A 19940-nucleotide genomic window follows, 5' to 3' on the forward strand; every position below is an offset into this window, starting at 1 on the left:
GATTTGCATAATAATCTTTAAGTGTTTTCTATTAATGACTCTCCCTCTTTCCAAGAAACCACACTGGTCACAAATGAACAGCTGGCTCTCTGTAAGCCCTCACAAACTTTTCTGACTACTCAGTAATGTAATGTTTATTACATAAACACCTCTCCATATCCATACTTTTTTCCTCATTGTGAAAGCTGAATAGTATTAAGTAATAGTCATAAGCTTGCATAAAGAATAGAATCCCCCTGCCACAAACTAGACATTTATTTCCGGCACTTCTTAACCTGTAGGTTTTTATGGAGTCTATTTCATGAAAACACTTTAGATACCACACCTATTGCTACATACTTTCCTTACAATTTCACTGTAAAGCACTTTCTCACATGAACGTTCAAACATCTCAAATACTTTGCCACAACCAGATCTCTGTTGACAAAAATTATGGAACATGAGAAGAAAGGGAAAATGCCATGATATGATAATAATTTTTGACATGCCTTGAATATCTGAAACATTTATCTTTAGCACTTTCAAAAATGTCTTTCCATTTATAAGAGAAAAAAATAAATTAAAAAATGCAAAATGGGATATAAGATATTTGTAAATATTTGTATTACATTTACAAGCATGGATACCAGTTCCTACCAAATGCAACTGTTCATATATGTGTGGTAAACCCACTACTCAGAAAGACAATACACATATAAATATTTATTGTTTATTTTTTTTATTCAGCACCAGAATTATGACTGATCTTAAATAAAAGCAGTGCCCAGAGACTAGAATCAGAGACTAGAATGTTATGCCTGATTCATTTATCTTATTCAGTATATTCCACATACTTTCTTCACAATCACAAAGTTCTTTTATTTCATGTTTTGTACACACTTGTTTCCATATTTCTTCAAACCTTTCATCTGAAGCATTCATGCCCATATTGTGGAGAACTTGTTTAATCTACAAAAATAATACAAAATAATGCAATTCATGTAATTCTAGTCAGCATTTTGTTAAACTCTACAGTGTCTGGCTTTAACATATTTAGCAATCTCTATTTGCCAAAAAATATTTTCCCACTCTTAAATTAAAACTACAGACCACATCCTCCATCCTTAATGAAAGAAGTTCCTATTTAAGTAAATCTGAATCTTATTGCAATGAAAGCTGTACAAAATTGTCAGTAATTAATACAGTAATGTTGATGCACTACTTCAACACTGGGAAAAAAATCAAATACAGAAGACTCAGGGAAAAGTAAATGTTTTTCAAAAGCCCTAAGTAAAGTTCTGTTTATCCACTCTATTTTTGCTGTCTGCAGTTACCAACATAAATCAGGTTGTATTATTATCTACATTTCACAGCAACAGTACTACACACAAGGTCATCAGCTGGTATAGATAAGTGGGTGAAGTGACTAAAATGAAATGATTCATATCAACATTGAGCCTTGCTATAATTCCAAAATAATTCAGCAGAAGGGATTTTTTCCCATATTTTCTCACTTGGATGCTTCCTGTTGTATGCCTCATTACACTGACCTGTTGACTCATTAGAGGAAGGTAACTTTAGAAGAATATAGATGCACCCTCTGCTTCTGTTATCAGCAAACATTTGACTTCTTCAATTGTATCATGTGTGTGTACACATGTGTTATATTTATGCTATGGAGGCTTTATGCATGCTTTGATAAAGTCCTTTAACACAGTCAAATCAGCCTTGTTCTACTGTCTTTTTTATTTTTGTATAAATATAGGGCTGATCCCCACTTCAGCAAATCTTCAGCTTCATCTTAGCCAATAAATCTATGAGTGTTTGCGCAAGCTGAAATTGCAGGAGGAAAAAAGGGACTGAGTTTTGTTTATTTAAGCATAGGTGTTGTTTCAGTTAAATCAATCATACTACCCACAAGTAAAACAAACCAGACCTGATCCAGTGTCTTCAACAAGCTAGTGAAATACAGAAATTAAACTAGAAGAAATATTCCTTCGCAGAACACCACTACAGGGAGAGTAAAGGACTACATGCTCTCATAATTTGGCTTTACCATGGTAAGAGAGAGCTCTGTCCTGACTCATCAACTGCTGTAAAATCATCACTGACCAAACCACAGACTATTGTGTGCAGACAGGATAAAACTCACTCTCACCTGTGACCAACATGCTGCACACAAATTGCACACTATTCCTCAACTACATAACTTCTCTTCAACAGATGAGAGAATTTCAGTGAAGAAAACAGCAAGCCCAAGAACTATTTTGTTCTTTTGCAACAAGATGAGTCACCTCACTAAACTATTTCATAGTCAGAATTTGCATTCATTTCTACCACATTATACAAAAACAGTATTAAATTACTCTGAGCTTTCACCTAATAATAACATCATATAATCATAGAATAATTTCATTAACCATGACATTTTTGGGAGCATTAATTATACATACTGAAACAATAATCATAAAATGCCCAAATACCCCATTTCATGAACGTAGGGTGTTTCAACAGGCTCAGAGGTGGTTCTGCACTGAATTCTATACAGCTGGTATAGTCTACAACAGAGTATGACATCTCAAGACATGTTATAACTTCAAAGAACAGCTCTATCTAGTGCCTGACAGATGTAATTGGCAGATGATTTGGCTTCTCAGTGAAGCATGGATTCCATTTACTGCTAGCTATTTGCTGCATACACTCATTTCTTGCTTTCAGAGCTAGATTATAAAGTGGTAAATGCTCATGTACACAACATTCTGACAAGGCATTTGATGACCATGACACCACACCTTCTGCCCCCAGTCACCAACCAGTAACACTATTTTTTGTAAAATATGTATTCAATTCCTAGATCCACTTTCAAACATGACTGCTGAATATTTAATATAATGAGCAAAGGTCATTAATGTAATGAAGAAGAGATTGCCACAGCTTCTTTTCTCATTTGAGATTGGAATTTCACATTTCATTACAATTGTCTAATAAATTGTATTTCATGTAATGAAGTTCTCTCTTAATACTTTTTCCTTATGAATTGCATACAAATGTAAAAACAAAGTGGCAAACAGTACTGAAGAAGTTACTTTAGTATTTATGCGAGAGAAATTCCAGTCTGTGAGAAAACAGAGTGGTAGGAGGCTGCAGATATACCAGAAAAATCATGGAGTCCACAAGTAAGTCCCCGGAGTCTCATGTCCCATCTTTGTCCTCAGAATTATGAGACAGCACAGCATTGCTGTGTGATTCCCAAAGTTCTCCACCACTATACAGATCCTTTGTAGACCTGAACCTACAACTGTGACTCAGCAGAGCACTCAAAAGGTACTTTCAAGTGGTTTGCTGAATTTGTCATTAGCAAAACCTGCCAAGTTTGTCTGAGGAGAGACACTTTTGGTAAAATTTTCCATTAAACACCCCTATATGATAGAAATTATTTTTATGCACCTGTAAAAATCTTCTTGTGGGGCTTTTTAAGACATTTCATAGAATCATGGAATAATTTAGATTGCAAGAGCTCTCTGGAGATCATTCATCCAATGACATAATCAAAGCGGGGCTAACTTTACTATTAAATCATGTTGCTTAAGACCTTGCTCAGAAATTTCAATAGGTTGAAATTTCAGTATTAATTAATATCTACCATCTTTATGAATAATTTAGAATGTGGAGAGTACAAATTTTTCAGATAGCTGAATGGATGTAAAGCAAGATGGTAATGTTGCACAATGAATTTTACAACCTGTTTACTTAATGACTTCCCACTCCCATATGGCTAGCAGAATCATTATCTTGGAAGAATATTCTGAAGAAATTCACTATACCTCTGCCTTTGGTCTCTTTTTTAAAAGATCTTTTTCATACACTCCCTTTTGACTGAAGACAGAAGGGAACAGTATTGAAAAACTATTGCCCTGGTCACCATAATTAGTCGTGTCACTGAGGCGGCGAACTCGAGGAGCAGGAATATCTGAACGAATACTTGGAACACCACACAATGGATAACCTGAGGAAACCAATCAACAGGCAGCATGGATAAATAGTGCCAGGGAGGATAAAACATTTTGCAGGAAATAAGAAGAAATGTGATGTTCGACATAGGTTCAAAAACAAGTTATATAATTTGCTTCCTCGTATCTTTTTTCACATTTTTAGAAATCCTGGCTTCAGCTACATCGTGAAGTATGAAATCAAGGAATCTTGCAGTAATATACTAGTACTTACTAACTCAATATTCTCAGCTGAAAGTATTTTAGGTGATTGCAAGGAGACATGGTCCTTCCAAAATTACTAGCATAATTTCTCAAAGACATCTAGATTAATTTCAATGTTTTGAACAGATCATCCCTTCCAATTTCCAAGTCCTAAGCTTAAAAAAAAAAAAACCTTAGCTTAGATAAATTAATTAGCTATTTTACATTAGAACCTATAGCAATACTTTTTAACTTTGCTCCTGATTTTTTCTTAAATAATGCTCAGAAGTGAGCAGCACAGTCCTCTGTACTTACAGGAATCTGGGATACCACCAACTACAGCATTATACTGAGAAGATGATGTTTGATAATTTGTATATACACGGTCTGTTGATCTTGTAAGTGGTTTTGGCATCTTTTCTGAGCTTTCTGGTTCTTTTAACTCAAGATCTTCCTGTTCTGGCAGCAGTTCATCCTCTTTCTTTGTGTCTTTGGGAAGATAGGCATCTAATTTTTTCCCTATATACAAAAGTTATGAGACAGACAAGATATATTATCAGCATATTATAGACTAAGAGGTAAAAACTTTGTTTGAATAACTGTAAAGGAGGTAACATAATTCATCTACTTTTCTGCTTCTAGGAGATGTTTTACTTTCTGTTGATCTGGTGATCTGTATTATTAAGGAAACTTCCCAGTGTCAATCTCAGCGTGCAACACAGAACTCCAGGATTCTGAAACACATCTGTACCTGAGACTCTGCTGGTAGTTAAATCACTCTCTAAATCCTACCCTTCTAAAGGAGCACCTAGTTTACAACAGCAATGTCCTTTCAACAGCCATCCTAAGAACAAGATCATCCCCATATTTTCCCAGTATTAAGGCATCTACCTTTTGTAATTATTTTTTCTTCAAATTCTTTAACACCCATTTCATCTTTCCAGTTCAGAAAGTTCACAAAGTCCAGATAATTAATCAGACCATCCTTATCTAAATCACAGCAGTCAAGTAAGGATTCCAAGAGCTCGTCATCCAGATTCAGGTTCAGGTTAAAAAAGATCTTTCGTAGGTTGTCCTTGTGTATCATTCCATCACCATTCTATTACAAAGAAAACAAAACAGTTGTTATATTCTATGATTTTCTAACAGCCATGATAAAGTGACTTCACCAAAAAAAAACACATACATGTGTTTATACATGTATGTATATATATTCATACATATATATATATAAATAGCACCAGACACACAATTTCAAGAAGAGTAATATTGCTGAATACAAAATAAACCCTAAGTATTTTAGAAACTAGAAATCTGAAAAGTGTCAAAAAGTCATTTTCAACTTAAATAATACAGTGATTCGAGAGTAAAGGTGTGACAGGCTACTGTGACAAGATAGCAATCTAATCATAAATGTTGAGGAAAAGCCAAGATAGCTCTAAAGTAAGACATCAATCATTCTGTATACATTACAATTTATGTTACATATGAAATGTAACATTTTTTTTTTTCTCTCTGGACAATTTTTTTGTCCAGAGAGAAAAAAAATACCTGAAATTCTGAGGCTTGGCAACTCAGTCAAAAAGTACAGCTCAGAAGAAAATATGAACATAAACCCTTCCACTGTTTTCTCTTTATGAAAAAAGACCAGATTTTGAAGTCCAAAAATTGTTAAGATTACTTATCCTAATGTGTCCCTTGTTCCCTCTAACCTGGATATTCCAAATAATACCATGAAAAGCTCCAAATATTTGGATATAAAAATATAAAAATATCTATTGTGTCTAATTCCATAGCATATCACAGTAGATGAGACATTCAATAACTATGAAGTTATCTTCACAGTTATAGACTTCATCCATATTTACCTTGCTATGCTTGTGTTTCTTCATGTCTGTATCTCTACAGCACAGGAGCACTAATGTCACACATTCCTTTACATTTATACCTTTTCAGAGCACTAACCTTATCAAAATGTCTTAATGCTTCTAGTAACACATCAAAATTCCTGTAGTTAGCTTTCTTCAGACTTTCTCGAACTGCAATCAAGATAACTCTTTCTCTGTCCTTCCCACGGAGGAACTCACATGGAACCCGGACATGAAGAAGATCATGAACATCTATAAAAATGAACAATTCCTCAACTAGTTGTGCATATACAGTAATCAGACATTAAAAAAAAAAAAAAAAAAAAAAAAAAAAAAAAGCTTGCATTCATTAGGGAAAGGATAATTTCAGTTCAAGATGCTGATTTTCAGCACTGCTGAACAGCTGATACAGTCACTTCATTGCAAGACCAAATGGTCCATATAATTATTTCTCTACTCACACCACACAGTTATTATCAAAAACTTTGGAACATCATAATGTAGCTTCACAAATCTATCCACTGCTTCCAAAAGCTTCTAAAAGCAGTAGTTTTTACTCAATGTCCACACAATTGAGAAAAAAGAACATATATTCTTGATATACCACTTCCAGTGTGTCACGTTCGATATTCTTATGTGATATAAGTATATGCTTACATACTATCCAAAATTTGGCATTTTGGATAACTATATATCACAGGTTTCTAGAAAGACAGGACACTATTTTTACGTTACTGTTCCCATTTTCCATGTGTCCTAACTTTATCAGTACTTTTAAACACTTTAGCACACTGAGCTATATCTTCATCCAAATTCCCAAGGTGCCAATGTCACCTTCTGGAGTGCAAGTTCATTCAAAGTACAGTAACAAACATGAGCAGCTCACCTAATCCCCCTCTAACTGCTGTGGACAAGCATTATTTCCTACTTGTTAATTATGAACTCTTTTGTTCAGTTCCTTCTGCTCTTCCTTATAGCATGAACTTTCTTACACTACATAGTAAAACATGTAAAAGATTATGCACTCTTTGAACGGACTTTTTCTGGCCCAGATTAACTGTATCACTTTGATCCACTTCATTTTTTTTGTTTCCCAATTAATGACTGTATTCCCTAATTATTAAACACAACATTAAAACATCATCAATCCCATTGACTATTTGAGCTGACTAGCTTTCAAAATTTTATCATAATGAAAATGAAGAGGTTTTTTTAACTCTGCTTTCTATGTCCTTGCAACCTTCAGAAATGTATTATTCCTATTAATTGCTTGTTATTTTTATTCCTTTTAGAGAAGCACTTGAGAAATCATTGAGAGGGCATATGCATGACTGATTTAAATAGCCATGTTGTTTTGTCACTTTGATGTCAATAACGGTTTTCTGCCATTTCCCATTTTGTAACATTCAGATACAAAGGCTTTAAAAAAGAAAAAAAACCAGCATGATAATCCCAAACCTAAAGCTTATTTACTTTTTTCCCACTAGCAACTTCAAATCCACTCGAATTTACATTTCAAAAATTTACTGTCAACAAATTTTTGTACCCTGCATCTTAAAATTTTAGGAAAATTAGATATACAACCAACAGTTATTACTTCAGCAGAGTTTCACCTGCAAGGTAAAATTTTATTCTGCTCTTGAACTTACCACATTCATCTGGAGGGATCACCAATCCAAATGTATGGTCTGGGGGAACATTCATAGTTTCTGCTATACTGTCAAAAAAGACATTTTTTTTTCATTTTCAAACAGTTTATTAATAGCCAAAATAAAATCTCAGTTATTATTTTTTTTAAAAAGTGATTAATAATAGGGATGATACTCATAGTTTATCTGAAATTTGTTTATTTGTTTTTTTATTTGTTTTATTTATTTGTTTCAACATTAGCATTCCAGAAAAGCAAGCCTTTACAAAGCTGACTAGAACACTCACTGTAACATAACACAGCCAAATGTAAACATTAACTTTTTGAACATTTATGCTCATTAAAAAGAAAAACACTCTATGCCATTTTTCCAAAGAAAATGATAGAAATTTGTAAGAAAAGTCCTTGTAGTCAAATAATAGGAATATTTAGACAAAATCTCCAACTGAAATGTCAGAAATAAACTACTTTTGGCTAAAGTGGAAAAATTGAATCACATCTCTGCTTTTCCACATGCAATTCTGTGTCTACCAAAACTAGCAACGAAGCCCATAGCCATGCAGAAAACTTTTCTCAGTTCTATTTTCCAAAAATTGAAGATTCTGCTTTTGACATTAAAGAACTGTTTCCTTTTTTAATTTCAAAAAGATACAATGCTAATTTTGTTTTTAATAATTAAATAATTAAATAATTAAAACACTTATCTGAATCAAAAATCCCCATCAGAATTAAAAAGATAATTAGTGCTTTGTACTAAAGCACAAAACAAACAAACAAAAACTCGCACTCAGAAATGGAAATACCACCATCTAAAAACTACTATGTATATTTTTCTTTTATAATTTTCATACCACACATAGGACATGGATGGCATAAAATTCCCTAAATAAGATTAAGTTAGCCTGTATCTGTCTTGTAATACTAGTGCTGGGTTTCAGCCTGCACTGCAACCCATCCCTGACTGATCACACTGCTTGGTGTTGCTCATGCTCCAGGTCTGTCTCACAGTAAGCTGGGACACAGTGACAGGGAGAGAAGAAACTGACTCATATTTGTGCTTGCTGCTTGCATGCACTTATGTGAACATTTCCCCAGATCAACTTAAGCCTGGGATTTTGAGTTTAAAATTATATTTTGCCACCAAAGTCAATGTTAGTGAGCCCTCAGATAGATTTTTGCAGAAATCTAGAGCATCTGCAAAGACAGCCTTTGGATACATTCAAGAGCCCTTGATCTGCAGCACACCTGGATCCTAACCCCACTGTACTTTATGACTTCTGTGGTGCTTCTTAAGCACTGTTCTGTCCCAGATTGCTTCGTAAATGTCAGTCATTCTAATGATTCAACAGAGACTGGTAAATGCTGCTAAGTAATACAATTTAGTTCCATGTCCTTTTCCAAGGAAGTAATACAGCGAGATTACAGGTGATGTAACAAAGATCAAAAATACTGTGAGAGTAAGCAAAATGGTTGAATCCCAAAACATTAGGTGATGTGTGTCAGTCCTTTCAAACCTTACTAATTGCAAAATACTGGGCGAAAAAATGTCTTAAAGAGTGCTTGACCACTTAAAGAGTAGGATCTAACTTCACTACATGGACACGGTACAGCCCTTACTAGAAACTTGTGTACTTATCAGCCTAATTAGGGCAGGTGGAAGGTCCCTTTCTGTTAAATGAGTGCTGCACTGGAAGCATTAAGCACACAGCTATATTTTTTATCCAGGACATAAAAAGATATTGGAGAAATGGTAAAAGCAAGTGAATTTTGTGCTTGATCTGTTTGTAACAGAAGGTATCTTTGCTTACTTACGGATCAAAAACTTTTCCAACCAGAGGCTGGTATTTTTCCTTGAAATCATCACTTCGTTTTGACACAAGGTATGGGGCTCTCTTCCTACAAATTACAAAAATAACTCCTGAACATATTTTTTAAAATATTCAATATTTTTCAATAATATTTTAAAATATTATTATATATGAAAAGAAAACAGCAACTCCTCTCAACTTAGTAATTAAACTATCTGGCTACTTAAAATCAAAGGGCTTTCCATAATGCTTAAGACATGCCAAGAGTTGTTATATGGTTAAAAGATATTTGGATAAACTGATAAATCACACCTTGAATTTTCTATTCAGTTCAGTACAGCTAAGAACAGGATTGTGAGATATACAATTTTCTTCAAATATGAAGACCCACTCTTCCTGATAATTCATCCTATTAATTATTTAGCTAACTCATTGCAACTTACGAATCCAGGTCCAAGACCCAATTTAAGGTCTTGGCTGTATTCCGCCCATCTTCATAGTGAGGGGTTTCCATTCCATAAACAGAAGACTTGTCAAAGTGTGAGTTATACTTCCTATTGACTGGTTCCCCTGCAGAAAAAGCAGGCATTTTGACCTGTGTAAAACACCTAAGGAAGAAAAATGTACCCACTCTCTTCATTCTTAAAACAGAACACTGAAGAAACAGAGGCAAACAACTAGCAAACCTGTTCAATTAAAGATAAATAATTTGCATTCTCCCTGTTAATTGAGTAGTTAGGAACAATCTCATTGTCAAAAGTGAAGATAAAAGACAAAATAAAAAGCAAAACCTGCTTCAGTTGGATGTTCTTTTATGTCTGATTAAAGACAAACCCAACAGAATAAATTAAACCATGTAGCCTAAGTGGAGAGGGTCAAGAAAACATTGCTTTATAATATCTACACTTGAGAAGAAACATGTACCATTTCATTTGTTTTCAAAAAATGCAAAAAAAAAATTATTTTGGCATGCTGCATTTTCAGATATAGTCTTGCTATGTCTTTTTTGTCACAGAAAAAAACATTCTTTTTCTTCAATGTCTTCTTCAATGCCTTTTAAAAAGAATGATAATTAGAACTTTCAAAAATATTATTCACTTCTTGTTTTCTAATAAGGGCTCCATATGGCTGTATGGCAGCATGGCATTTTTTTACACTATTGCTGGGGCACATAGTTGACTTTTTTTCTGTCAGTCTGCTTCTGACTTGGCCTCTCCATGGTGGATGGATGTTACAAGAAAGACAGAAACAGATGATGAATAATTCCACCAAAACACCCAAGAAAGGCAGGGAAGAGAGGAAATAAAGTTGCAGGATTGGCCAGTTTATACCAATACTATTTATAGAATAATTTCTCAGTGACACACCAAAGTACTATAATTTCACATCTGTGTAATAGTCTCCACATAAAATTTACATTTTCAGTCTAAGTGAAAGTCATGGAACTGGGAAAAATAGAAGTGTCTACAATATAAAATAAATGCACTGCACTTTAGAGTGCTATTTGTCACTCTGGTCCTGTGCAGACCTGTGAAATAAAGGGTAACCATCTCTGAGCAGACCACATCACACAGGTACAGCCCCCAGGGGCTGAAGCAATGCAGGCACAGTCCACAGCCCACAGGAGGATTCTGTTGGCTGAGGAACCTGCATTCCAGAGAGCCACCCAGCAGCCTGAAATTCTTTGTAACCAGATCTTAATGCTAAGCTCCTCATCAGAAAGTTTGACTGCTCTGAAATTCTGTTTGGATCCTGATGAAAGAGAGGAACTAGAGGAAATGAACTGGAATGGGTTGGGCTCACAGTCTGTGACTTCAAAACTGAGATTGCTTTCAGTGGCATAGACAATGCCAAACTCAGTAAGCAACCAGGGCTGTCTGTGAGTTCCTAGCTTCCTGGAAATGTTTTGTTTTTCAAAGAGCACCTAAAAGAAATCAGGCTTCCAACTCCTTCATGAAGTCCTTACACTGTTTTAAATGCCCATCCTGAAGTGATTGACAGTTCTAGAAACTGAGATCATGCTCTCTCACTTGCTTTTTTTTCACATAATTTTTAAAAATAATTTATATTGTATTAATTCAATGGTTAAAATTAATAGTTTACATCTCAAAAAATAGAATACAGTAGGCACTGAACACACATAGAGGAACTTTTCATGAGGTTTCTTATCAGCCTTTTAACTTACCCACATAATAATCCTCATGTGAGAGAACATACAAATCATGTCCTTCTCTCGCTTCTTTATCCACTTCCTCAAAGGTTTTTGGTGGATTTACAAGCTCTCCAGCTGTTAAATCTGGAAACAAATAAAGAATGTATGGTTGGGGGAGCTAAGGAGGTGGATATCTTGTTTCATTCATTCTTAATTGTAAACAATACCTTGTTAGAGAAGTTGCTAATACTGTGGAAGGATGATACTTCTTTCCACATTGCTAGTCAATCTATATTCATGTAATGAATAGATGAATAAACATCTAATTCATTTTGCACGTAATGACATGGGACTAGGGAGAGAATCACAGAAATCCAGATGAAGAGAACTTTTGCAAGAAAGCTACATGAGCAATACAGATGTGATTTCCTCCAGTCGGTGGAGGAATGTCAAGGAAGTTTCTTCCATGAGACCTGTTAAGAGTTGTTGGGAAAAGGAAAGTAAGTTGACAGTTACCCTACAGTTCTCACAGGAAATCTATAAAGACAGATCAGGAAGAGAGCCAAAAGCCCTGGTAGTTACCATATGTTCTCAGTTGCTTGTTTCTTCATCGTAACTGAGAAATTTTTAGGCCTTTCAGAAGCTGTTATATAATATCTCTTCTCTTAAAATGGAGTTGCTGGAATCATAGAGCATGTGCTAGATACTAAATTGCAGATTATCTTGTATTTACAGGAAATATGTTTTAATGGCACATTTTCCTACCTTTGAAGACTTTCATTCCAAATGTGGTATTAATTATATCCAAGCCCTCAGGTAACATTGAAGACTGATCATGTGATTTACCCAAAGGTGCTTCACGATTACTGGAGTAAATTTCTTCTTTCATGTCTTGCATCTTTTCTTGAAATTCACTTTTAGGAACTGGACTTATCAAAGAAGCTACCTGAAGACATCACAAACAACACCAGAAGCAGGAAAACCAACAAACTTTGATCATTCACACATCACTACAACTACCCACACAAACAAAAGTTTGCTCATAAGTATTCTAATGAGGTCTTCCATGGTTACACTGACATAATTTTATCCATTGAGTTGCAAACCAAAACTGTATTTTGACAGAAGATCACAGATAGACAATGCTGTGCTAAATTTCCAGCTAAATAAAATACTTGTTGTGACATATTTTTATATTTATGCTAGCTTTTCCACTTTTTAATACATATAATATATTAATATTAATAATATATTTATATATAATATATATGTGTATATTAATGCATAAAATTAAAATTAAAATTAAAATGTACATATTATATATGTATATGTTAATTATAAATATATAAATAATATAAATGTATAATTTATAGATTTACAATTAATATATACAATATATTAACATTAATATATTACATATATACTATTTATTTATGACTGCAGTCTTTCTTTTCTTAGCACATATTAGAAACTATAGTAAAATTATAATGTGACCAAAACTAAAGTGATTTGATTTTCAGGCTATCAAAGTAATGAAGATTCTAGTGAAGATTTATAATTAGACTCTCATTAAATATTATATAAAGAAATAATGAAAAAATTAGTAGCAAATACAATTGATGCAAGCTCATGCTTAGCAAACTGACTAGGCTTCCAACCCTTCCTACACATAATATTTAACTAACAATGCAAAGTCTTCAACAGAGAGTGCAGGCTAATCCAGTACAGATCAATCCATTCAACAGAAAACTTCTAAGGAAAGACACCAAAACCTGGCTGTCTTTCATTTTGGATATGCCTAATAAATGTTCTACTCAACATCCTGGAATACTAGGACTTACTTCCTTCATAAAAATACACTTTAATATCACAACTGCTATTTTTAGAGATAGGAACACTAACTGTGTGATAAAACTACCTATGATCTCATCAGTTGTTTGATTACAAAGACAACTTCTAAAAAATACACACAAAATAGTCTGACATATCCAAACTATCACTGTTTTAGCTAAAGAAATCTGTTTCTAGCCAAAGGTAAGAAAGCATACAGAACAATTACACCAAACTGTAAATGCATTCGCAGATAACAGCTCTTTTGCTAAGAGCTCAACTGGTTTTATCGCTAACCCACAAAAAAAAAAAAAAAAACAAAAAAAACCACCAAGCAAGCAGCAAAATTTGTGGGCAGAAAGCTGTTTATTAACTTAAATCTTGAAATTAAATTACCAATTCAGTAGTCACTACGAAAATTACATCACTGATAACAGTCACTGAACTTCAAATATTTTCCAGTTTCAATAATGCTAAATAAGTCCTATGATTTGACCTCAGAACTCAGGTAATTCACAGCAGCTGTGAAATGCTGCAGTATAAATCACTCACCTTTATCCCTGACTATGAGGACATCAGTTGCTTTTATTAAGAACACTCTTAAGAGGTTCATTCTTAAACAAGAGTAAATGAGTCACATTCTTACAGTGAATTTGGAGGTTGACTTTATGCCATGTGTCAAGTGAGCTGCAATGTCGGGATCATCTGCACTGCCATAGAATATTATTTTAGCACCAGGAGCTGGATCTGTTGTATTTCGAAACTTTCGTACAGTGGTGGGAGTAACAGGCTACATGTAAGGCAAAGCAAAAACAAGTTTACACCAGACACTCACAAAATGTTAATGAAAAGAAAATGTACTGCAGACATTTGTGTCATTCCATATATAAGAACAAAATATGAGGATGCTTTAGGGCTGCAGTACACACATATGCTCCTGCAGATGTTGATACTGTGAGCATAAGGTCAACATAACCCAGACTAAATTTTATCAAACCAGCACTGCTAAGTTTCAACACTTCCCATAATTTTTTTTTTTATTTGGGTAACAGCTAGTTCACATGCTCTTGATGAAAACTAGATGTTACAATTACAAATTTTAGAAACCTTTAACCCAATTCACAATTCCACCATCAATGAAGCAATTTTGGAAATTATTTAAACTGCAGTGTTGGGGTTTCTTTAATTATCATTTAAAGTGAGACCTGCTATTTACAGGATCCATTTGTGTCTCAGTAGCCTCTGACTCTTCAGAGCATGGGGAAGGACCAGTGGGATTCATAATTCTGGCAGGCATCCTTGTAAAGAAGAACCTCCATCAGAAGTAATAATAATACCCAATAATTACTTTAATTGCATTACCAGAGGGGAAAAATGCCTAAAACAATTATATTTAGTCCCAACTAAGCAAGCACAGTGACTTTTGTAAAACACGTGGAATGAAAATGAACTGCCAGAAGTGTTTTCCAATCTTGCCAGCTCTGTAATTCCACGTGATAAAAAAACAACATTGAAATAAACGGTAGTTTCAAAAGCGAAGGGATGTGGGGGGGAAAAAAAAAAAAAAACACCAAAACAAACAAACAAAAAAAAAAAATCCAGGAGCCTCTACAGAACCAACTCACCCTGGATGTCTCTTTGAGACAACTCGCAACGCTGTTGGCTGCGAGACCCAACTTTCCAACCTAAACAATGAAATCAAAAAATAAATAACATATAACGAAACTCGTTGTAATAATACACACAACTAGTCAAATTGGGATCTGACCCTACTCAGGGGACGGTGTCCAATTGTCCCCGTTTTGATGGGGGTGGGAAGGAGCCACCCTCATTTCTGGGAGACGGGGCTCGCAGGGAGACGCGCCGTCCCGTCCCACACGCTGCCCTCCTCCAGCCCCTTCCCTCGGCGAGACTCCGCCCCAGAAAGGCACAGAAGCGGGGCGCAGCTCCCAGGCATGGGTGGGAGCCCTTTGGCGAAGGCACTCACCTTCGGCAGCTCTGGATTTCCGTCGGGGAGCTTCTCTTTGGGGCATGGCAGTGGCTGCTCCGCCATGGCCACCGCTTACTCTGCTCGCTCGGTAACGGCGGCGGCGCCGGCAGCGCTCGTGCGAGACGCGCGGTGCGGCTGGCGCGCACAGCGCTGCGCCATCCCCTCACAGCCAGAGCCCGCAATCCTGCCCCTCACAGCGCTCCGCCATCGCCTCACAGCCAGAGCCCCGAATCCTGCCCCTCACAGCGCTCCGCCATCTCCCTCGCACCCAGCTCCTCCCGTCCTGCCCCTCACAGCACTCCGCCATCCCCTCGCACGCAGCACCCCCAATCCTGCCCCTCACAGCGCTCCGCCATCTCCTCGCAGCCAGCACCCCCCGTCCTACCCCTCACAGCGCTCCGCCATCCCCTCGCATCAGCGCCCACCTCTTCTCCCTCACAACCCTCTCTCCACCGCCCTCAGCACCCGCCACCCCTGTTACATCTCACACCCCTCGCGAAAAGTCAGGAAATAAATTGCTTTGGGCTGTTTTGTAAATGTAATGAGCAAGAAAAATAATTAAGGCCCAGACGTAGAGGTCGCACATTCCTTAGACCGACTGTTAAATCTTTGAAAATCTACCCACTTTCAGACAGGCGGGTCGCATCTTGAGGTTGAAATGAGGTCTTACATGGTCAAAAGTTTGATCAAACTTTCAATCTTTATTATTGTAATAAAAAATACTGCCCCTTTCACAAGTGTTGTCACATGCTATTAAAATATTGGGGCTGTTCCTCTAGAGAAAACTGCAGCTCCCATCCACACGCAGCTTGGAGGTGGGCGAGAGAAGCCCATCAGCACTACCCCATGTATCAGACATGTGAGTGTTGACACTATTTGTCTTAAATGAGTCAACACCTCGTATATTTAATCCACTGTATTTACCTTTTAGAAACAGATGTGGATTATTTCTGAAAAGCAGCGTGGGAAAGACTGAATAAGTTTCACCACTGTCTAACAGACCCTCAGTTCTTACAAAGACTTTTATTCTCAGATGACATGTAGCAAACCATCATGTTCTTCCCAGCAAAATATCTCAATTTAATCACATCCTGCTCCATTCTCCATAGTCGTTCTATGGCAAAACCAATTTTAGATAAATATACAGACCTTAATTGCAATTAATCAAGCATTACCAGGTGTCACCATTTTATTCTCTGCTCTAACATTTGTTTGGTAAGGACTTTAGATGAATGATGCTAAATTAAAACGAAATTGCTTTTCTACAAATGGAGGGTGAGAGGCTCAGGCAGCCACTGCTGTCTAATGATCTGCTGTGGCTGTCCAAGTCACCAGCAGTACCTGTCAGTGCCATGATCCATGAACTTGCAGCACATACAGATGTATCTTGGTCTTCTCCAGGCAAGAAGCATCATGTATAGCATCATCTGTGATCTAGCTGTGGCAATGCTGGTACCCTTTTTGAAAAGAAGTTATGAGTTTTTCTGCTGTAGATGTGGCTGCACCACGCCCCTAGTATGCAACATCCATGTCCACTTGGGAACTAAAGCAGCTCTTGTAATGGCTTGGTGTGTTCAATTATTTTAATATTTCAATCATATTTGTTGTTGCTTGAAGTTTAGAGTTTTCCTGCAAAATAAAGCAATATTTGTGGTAGTTTAATGAATAAAATGATTGGTTATGTCTTGCCTTGTGATCCATTAATCTGTAAGTTTAAATTTCTATCTAGTAAAGTTGTCAGAAGGGAGAACTATTTATAGAAAGGAAGAGCAAAGTACAGTAATCTAAAAATTACATGGTAATAATAGGGCATAGGAAACGGAGATTTTTTTAATCCCAGGATAAAATTCAGGAAATGGGATTTTTGTCCTTGTGTTTGTTGTATTTCTAGATGGCTCTCTACCTGTGCTAAAGGTGGTATCATTTTTATACATTCTGTGCATTGCTGATTTACTTTTACCTTGGTTTTTCCCCAGTAGATGGCCACACTTGCTAATTGAAACCATCCACTCAACCCTGATGGAGTGGGTTGTGTCAAAGGCATAAAAATAGGACTTGGACATGTAAAAGCGTGCCTATTGCACAAACAGTAGAGCAGAAGTCCACAGCCTTCTTTTTTTTTTTTTTTTTTTTTTTTTTTTTTTTGCCTCTCTGTGCTTCTTTCATTTTCTGCAGAAACGTGGGTCCCTATAAATCAACTTGAAATCTACTGACAATATACATTCTTTCCTATAATTCCTCTCATTCTGGAACCAGTGTCATATCCATTCTTTCTTATACTGAAAGATATTTTGGCCACAGAAAGAATATTTGTGGAGTGGGAAGGACCTGTAATTTTAAAGATAAGATGATGAATTAACAAAAACTAATTGAATTCAATTTTAGGGGAAAAATATTAAAACTTTCTTTACTTAACATTAATTTGTCAATCCCCTATGTCAAAAGTAGGATCTCTAGAGAAAGCTGTCTGGAAAAAGTTGAAAATTTTCCATTCCACAGCAGCACTTTTTTTCCTCAACAGTACTTGCCATTTCACTAGTTTCTGACATTCAATTCCCACAGCCTAATGCCTTTTTCTGTCTTGTTTAGGCTAAAACAGAGGAATGGAAACTGTCCAAAACCCTGCATTTTACTTTCTTTATGAAGCACAAGCACCCCATGTTCTGCAACACAGCTCTCACTCTGACATGGTGCTGGCAGACTGGAGTCAAAGCACTAAGTTTCTGTATTCCTGAAGGTCTGTGAAGGCCAGAGAACTCTGTGTGAAACACTCAGAATGTTATGAAACGTCTGAATGATGTCAGCCATGCTGATGCACTTTGCTGTTACTGCCTGGTTGCTTTCATATTTTTTTATTCAATTCATTTATGGATAGGAAATTACTGTTTTGTATGTGCTGCACACTTTCTGTATGTTGTGATATGGCCAAGCCAATGTAGGTACAGAGAAAATGTACACAAGTAGAGATAGGAGACAGAAAAAAAGGATGTTATAGCAAAAAAAAAAAAAAAAAAAAAAAAAAAATTGGGAAGTTCAGACACAATAAAGAGATTCTGCACATGCTCTAAAGTCAACTTTAAATTTAAACACAAAAAGGCTGAGTAGAACATAATATTAAAACTCTGCAGAGAAATGATAAAATAGATGGAATAGTTTCACCACCTGGTGAAACCATGACCCACTAACATAAATTTATTAATACCACCCAGCAGTTTCACTTTTGATATATGATCTATGAACCACGATGAAAAAATAAAATATGAAAACATGACCACTGGTAGGGGCTATCTGTGTGATTTCAGAGCCTTCCTTCAACATCTTTTTGTGCAGACTATGACAGAAGAAACTTGTCTTCACCACTAGAACTCACAGGGATGTGTCAAGCCTGAAATACAGAAATACACTAAATACAGGAACTCGGTCATTTGATTACTGCCACATTCTCTCATGCCTCTATTGCACACATTCACAGGGAACCTTTGGTGTTTGCTGTCCCACTCTGTCATTGTCAACCAGCTGTGAACAACTTGGGCATTCCACAGAGCAAGAGAGATGTGCTACAGCTCTGCCTTGCAGTCAGAGAGTTAACTTAGCCAGCAGGAACCTCCTGCATGTAAAACAGGCTTCCTAACAGCAACAATATCCTGTGAACAGAATTCCTGCATCAAAAATTCCATTTAGCCTTGAACTTCAGATACATTTAATAATTTGAAACATTATTTCAATTTTATTATTTATTTATATTAGAAGCATAGATAATGATCCTTACATATGGAATAGTATGGTCCTTTATTTGACAAGATTAAGTGAAACACAAAATGTCATGTATGACGTGTTTAATCTCTAAATTGAATTTAGTTCAAGTAATTCTAAAGTGCGTAAATTCTAAAGATTTGGTGTAATCTTTTTCCACAAAAACTGTTCATGTGTGTACTGTGTCTTCCTGAGGTGGAGTTAATTTTCTTCATAGCAGCCTGAATGGTGCCATGTTGTGGATTTGTGATTAAACTACTGTTGATAACACAGCAGTACTTCAGCTACTGCTGAACAGTGCTTGCACAGGGCGAGGACTTTCTCTTTTTCCCCACTTTGCAATCAGCCCCACCTAGGGAGAAATGCTGCTGATGGTCCAGAAACATGGGAGTGGAATACAGCCAGGACAGCCGACCCAAACTGATCAAAGGAGTATTCCATCTCACACAGCTTTACACTCAGCAATAGAAAATGGAGGTAGATAAAGGAGATGTCTTCCAAGTCAGCTGCTGCTTGGAGACTGGCTGACACTGGCCTGTTTATGGGAGGTAGCCAGCGATTTCCTTTCCTTTTCACTTCCACTTTCCTTCATCTATTACACTGTCTTTATCTTAACCCACAAGTTCTCCTGCTTTTGTTCTTCCTGTTATGTTCTCTGTCTTCCTGCAGGGAGGTGAGTGAGTGAGTGTGTGAGTGAGTGAGTAGCTGCCAGGTTGACT

At 36.3% G+C, this 19940-nt stretch overlaps 1 protein-coding gene across 1 annotated transcript; it reads right to left on the reverse strand.

Moving 5' to 3' along the window:
* Window positions 1-783: 783 nt before the first annotated feature.
* Window positions 784-15531, reverse strand: EFHB (EF-hand domain family member B). Its single transcript, XM_041411547.1, has 13 exons — window positions 15466-15531; window positions 15104-15163; window positions 14125-14268; window positions 12414-12594; window positions 11682-11792; window positions 9940-10066; window positions 9501-9584; window positions 7690-7757; window positions 6138-6292; window positions 5064-5271; window positions 4488-4691; window positions 3804-3985; window positions 784-948 (listed from the first exon to the last, which is right to left on the reverse strand). The coding sequence occupies exons 1-13, from the start codon at window positions 15529-15531 to the stop codon at window positions 784-786; spliced, it is 1755 nt and encodes a 584-aa protein (XP_041267481.1).
* Window positions 15532-19940: the final 4409 nt, after the last annotated feature.

The sequence above is a fragment of the Onychostruthus taczanowskii genome, unplaced genomic scaffold (assembly GCF_017590055.1).
Source record: "Onychostruthus taczanowskii isolate IOZ18803 unplaced genomic scaffold, ASM1759005v1 scaffold36, whole genome shotgun sequence".
Taxonomy (NCBI): Eukaryota; Metazoa; Chordata; class Aves; order Passeriformes; family Passeridae; genus Onychostruthus; species Onychostruthus taczanowskii.

Excerpts from the sequence above, each read along its gene's own strand:
- EFHB (XM_041411547.1), bottom strand. The coding sequence starts at position 15,531 with ATGGCGGAGCAGCCACTGCCATGCCCCAAAGAGAAGCTCCCCGACGGA. Across the intron at positions 12,595-14,124 it reads AGTCAACCTCCAAATTCACT|GTAGCTTCTTTGATAAGTCC; the intron begins GTAAGAATGTGA and ends TGATGTCTTCAG. Across the intron at positions 949-3,803 it reads AAAAGAGACCAAAGGCAGAG|ATTAAACAAGTTCTCCACAA; the intron begins GTATAGTGAATT and ends TTATTTTTGTAG.